Source organism: Myotis davidii, unplaced genomic scaffold (assembly GCF_000327345.1).
Source record: "Myotis davidii unplaced genomic scaffold, ASM32734v1 scaffold489, whole genome shotgun sequence".
Classification (NCBI taxonomy): Eukaryota; Metazoa; Chordata; class Mammalia; order Chiroptera; family Vespertilionidae; genus Myotis; species Myotis davidii.
In genome coordinates, this window is record NW_006299708.1 from 267,710 (window position 1) to 271,826 (window position 4,117).

Sequence of the window (4,117 nt, forward strand, 5' to 3'; positions counted from 1 at the left end):
TCACCTAAAGCAGAGGTTCTCAGTCTTCTGGCCCTTTAAAACAGTTCCTCATGTTGTGACCCCCCAACCATAAAATTATTTTCGTTGCTACTTCATAACTGTAATTTTGCTACTGTTAAGCTAAGATCTGGAAACAGCCTAAGTGCAGGATGTATTTTCATTGTTACAAATTGAACATAATTAAAGCATAGTGATTAATCACAAAAGCAATATGTAATTATATATGTGTTTTCCAATGGTCTTAGGCGACCCCTGTGAAAGGGTCGTTCGACCCCCAAAGGGGTTGCGACCCACAGGTTGAGAACCACTGCCTTAGAGCAATGCAAATCCAAATGCCGCTGTTGAACCACAAAGTATTTGTTACCAGTCTACATTGGAATTAGTATTAGAAGAAATTAAAAGTAAGCATTTAGAAACTTACATTGCAATTTGACAGTGTAATTCTCTTTATTAAATATAATAACCAAAAGTTAAGCTTGTATTCTGTTTGTCTTTTTATTTTACTTTTTAGCAATTTTTTGTATTTTATAAAAAATGTTAGTCCATGATGGACTAAGAATTAAGAAAAGACTGATCTTTCACCATAAATAATTTGAGAAGTACCTTCTTAGAGAAATATACTTGAAAGTCCTAAAGTTCAATTGTTAGGTCATTTTATATATATGATGTCAAAAATATCTTTTTAACTCACTGCTAGGTTTGTTGTACATCAGATTCTATCACTTGTTTGCTTGCAAAATAACTAGATACCTCTCTTAAAATTGCTTTAATAACTTGTTAACATTGGTGTTGTCTTAACTAGGCTTGCATGGAATACCAGGAGAGAAGGGGGATCCAGGGCCTCCTGGGTTTGATGTTCCAGGACCCCCTGGTGAGAGAGGCAGTCCAGGGCTCCCTGGAGCACCTGGTCCTATGGGACCCCCAGGATCACCAGGTCTTCCAGGAAAAGCAGGCACCCCTGGATTTCCAGGTAATTTGTTTAAAGTTTTCTCTGGTTTTGGATTCAGGCAATTAACTGATATGACTGTAGTATATTATTCTCTTATACTTTTCTGGATTGACACTGCTCCTTAAGGAAAATGTATTTGATTTCAGGAAACTGACTTCACTATTTGTATTATATTTTCTCTGTGAGAATTCCAGGTATATATTTCTATGTAACAAGTGATCCCCAAAACTTAATGGTTTAAATCAACCACTTTATTTTGCTCAAGATTTTGTAGGTCAGGAATTATGGGATGCCTTAATGAAGTCATTTAACTCTGCTCCACATGGCACCAGCTGGAGTAGTTGAGGGTGAAGGATTTACTTCCAAGATGGCAATTCTTTGGTATCTGAGTATTCCTTAGCCTCCTACATGGTATCTCATTATCCATAGTGTCTCCTCACGTGGCCTGGGCTCCTCACATTATGGTAATATCTGGGTAGTTACCTTCTTTTCAGGGCTGCTGGTTTTCAAAGAAGAGAATTCCTCAAACCAAAAGTGAGTGTTCAAGAGCCCCAGGTGGAAGCTGCAAGACTTCTTATGATCTCATTTTGGGAGTCATACAATGTCACCTAATTAAGGTCACGTCACAGAGTCAGCCAAAATTCAAGGATACACAATGATGTGAATACTGGGATATGTTTTTTATTTGTGGCTTATCTTTGGAGGTTAGCTACCACATTGAGTCTTTTTATTCATTGCTTTCAACAATAGTGGTCACTAAGGTTACAATAGTTGAAAAGGGGTAAAACTTAGTGCTTTCCCTCCAAATCTCAATAGTTTTCCAGTTAATATCTTACAACATATCTTTAATCTTTCTAAGATCAAGGAAAGGTAAAAATTACTTATTGATATTCTTCAAAGGTACCAAAGGTGAAATGGGTATCATGGGACCCCCAGGCCCACCAGGACCTTTGGGAATTCCTGGCAGGAATGGTGTTCCTGGTCTCAAAGGTAATATTCAGAGTTTGCTGTCATATGCATATAAGAGAGAAGATTAAACATTGCTTTATTTCATTACAGAATATTTTTATTTGAACATTTAAAATGAGCTATAGTTACTTATATTTTGTTTCTATGTGATATGGCATTTAAATAGGTCCTATTTTCAATTTGGTGGAATACTTAGTTTGGATATCATGAATCATGGTAAATAATGACATACAAGAATTAAATTTTCATTTTATTTACAGTCTCTATAGTTATTAGAGAATCTCAGAAGAAAGAGGGATTGTCATTTGAGTGTAAAAATGTGTGTGAGCTCAAGTTATTCAAAGACAATAAATAAGGTGCTTAAGTGTTTGGGTGGCTGGTGGCCTACCCAACTATGAAACGTGTGAAGAGTGTTTGTACACATTAATCCTGGATGTATAAATATGATATGTTGTATCTTCCCCATACATGTTGACTTTAGGTGATGATGGTTTGCAAGGTCAGCCAGGGCTTCCTGGTCCCATAGGAGAAAAGGGTGGTAAAGGAGAGCCTGGCCTTCCTGGTCCTCCTGGGCCAATGGATCCAGATCTGCTGGGCTCAAAAGGCGAGAAGGGGGAGCCTGGTCTACCAGGTAAATGCATGTATTATTCATTAACACATTTTCAGGTATACCTGAAGTTCAATTTTTGATATCATAAAAAGTGACTTGTAGTCCTGGATTCACCAACAAAAGGTGCATCAATTTTTGTAATGAAAATTAATTTTCACTTGATTTTTACTATTTCATTGATCTACTTTTGTCTGAGTATTTTATTTTTAGTTTATCTGTCACAAACTGGAAGGTTTTAAAATAAACTTAGGCAGTCACCTTCAGGTCTTCCAGAACGTATTGTAGGGTGTAGTTGAGAGAAAAAGATAGTGAGAATCATTTGGAAAACAGATTGCAGTGTTTAAGAAATTTCCTGGTCCTTTAATTTTTGCCCCCTGAAACCAGATGGGGAAGAGTGGTACATTGTTGTACTGCAGTATTTTGATATCCATATCATACTTTGCATTTAAATACAGTTCATTGTTATTTTACCTTGGCAGAATTAACAAGTACTGAACTATGAACAGCCAAACTCTGGCAGGGCGGGGAGGGGGCTGTCGCTAAATGTAGATCTAGAGAACTACTGCGTTTATATAGTCACTTTATTAGAACTAATTAAAGTATAAAGTACTATAACATTTATTTTTAAAAGTATAACATTCATAGCAATGTGTCAGAAAATATGGATACACACAAATTAATAAAATGCTTACAACCCAATCTATATAGAATAGCCTTTCAAACAACATGGAACTTTAAAACAGGCCTGGTTTATTTGCAGCTTGTAGTAAAGTCTGTGGCTCTTTATGTGTTATAACCATTAATATTGTCAGTCCAGGTGTGCATGTGAGGGTGTGTATGGGTATATGTTTATACAGATGTTATAAATTTCCTTATGAGAAAGACTTGGTGGGGTTTTTTCCCTCAAAAATGTATTTAAGGCATTACTACAATTCTGTGTATAGTCACAGAAGATGCAGGACCACCTAATTTTTTTTTTATTATTCCTAAAACTAGAGACCTGGTGCACAGATTCATGCGCCAGTGGAGTCCCTTGGCCTGGCCTGTGGAAATCAGGCTGAAACTGGCAGTCTTACATACCCCAAGGGGTACCAGATTGCGAGAGGGCACAGGCCAGGCTGAGGGACTCCACCGGTGCACGAATCCATGTACCAGGCCTCTAGTATGCATGTAAGATCTTTGGTTAATCTCTTCCTGCCCTCCCCCCACTTCCCTCTGAGATTCATTAGTCTGTCAATACTTCTCTTTCATTTTATGCTTTCTGTAAAATAGAGTTAGTAAAGACTCTATACTTGCCTCTAATATAAGGTTATTAAAGATAGTTGGAGAATATAAGGAATAGCCTAGAGATAATCTGCCCCAAATCCTTCATTTTACAATGTAAGATAATTAAGCACAGAGAAAAGTGGCTTAATTGAATGCTTTGAATTCATAATGATAACTAAGTAAAAAGGAGACGCTATTAGTATGAGTCCAGTGCTGTTGGTTTATACTGTTTGATTATCATTAGTTCCTGTATTTCTCACAGTTCAGAATCTGAGTAGCTTGCTTTGCCAAATTAATTTAATTAATTAATGATATCAGCCTAA

The 4,117-nt window shown here is 36.8% G+C and overlaps 1 protein-coding gene across 1 annotated transcript in view; it reads left to right on the plus strand.

Annotated features, from left to right (window-relative positions):
• The window catches only part of COL4A5 (collagen type IV alpha 5), a 278,780-nt gene that overhangs the window by 206,239 nt on the left and 68,424 nt on the right, over positions 1-4,117 (plus strand). Inside the window, exons 31-34 of the mRNA XM_006775788.2 lie at positions 803-970; positions 1,850-1,939; positions 2,400-2,549; positions 2,585-2,595. Of these exons, the coding sequence (XP_006775851.1) occupies positions 803-970; positions 1,850-1,939; positions 2,400-2,549; positions 2,585-2,595 (419 nt within the window). The remainder of the gene's footprint in view (positions 1-802; positions 971-1,849; positions 1,940-2,399; positions 2,550-2,584; positions 2,596-4,117) is intronic.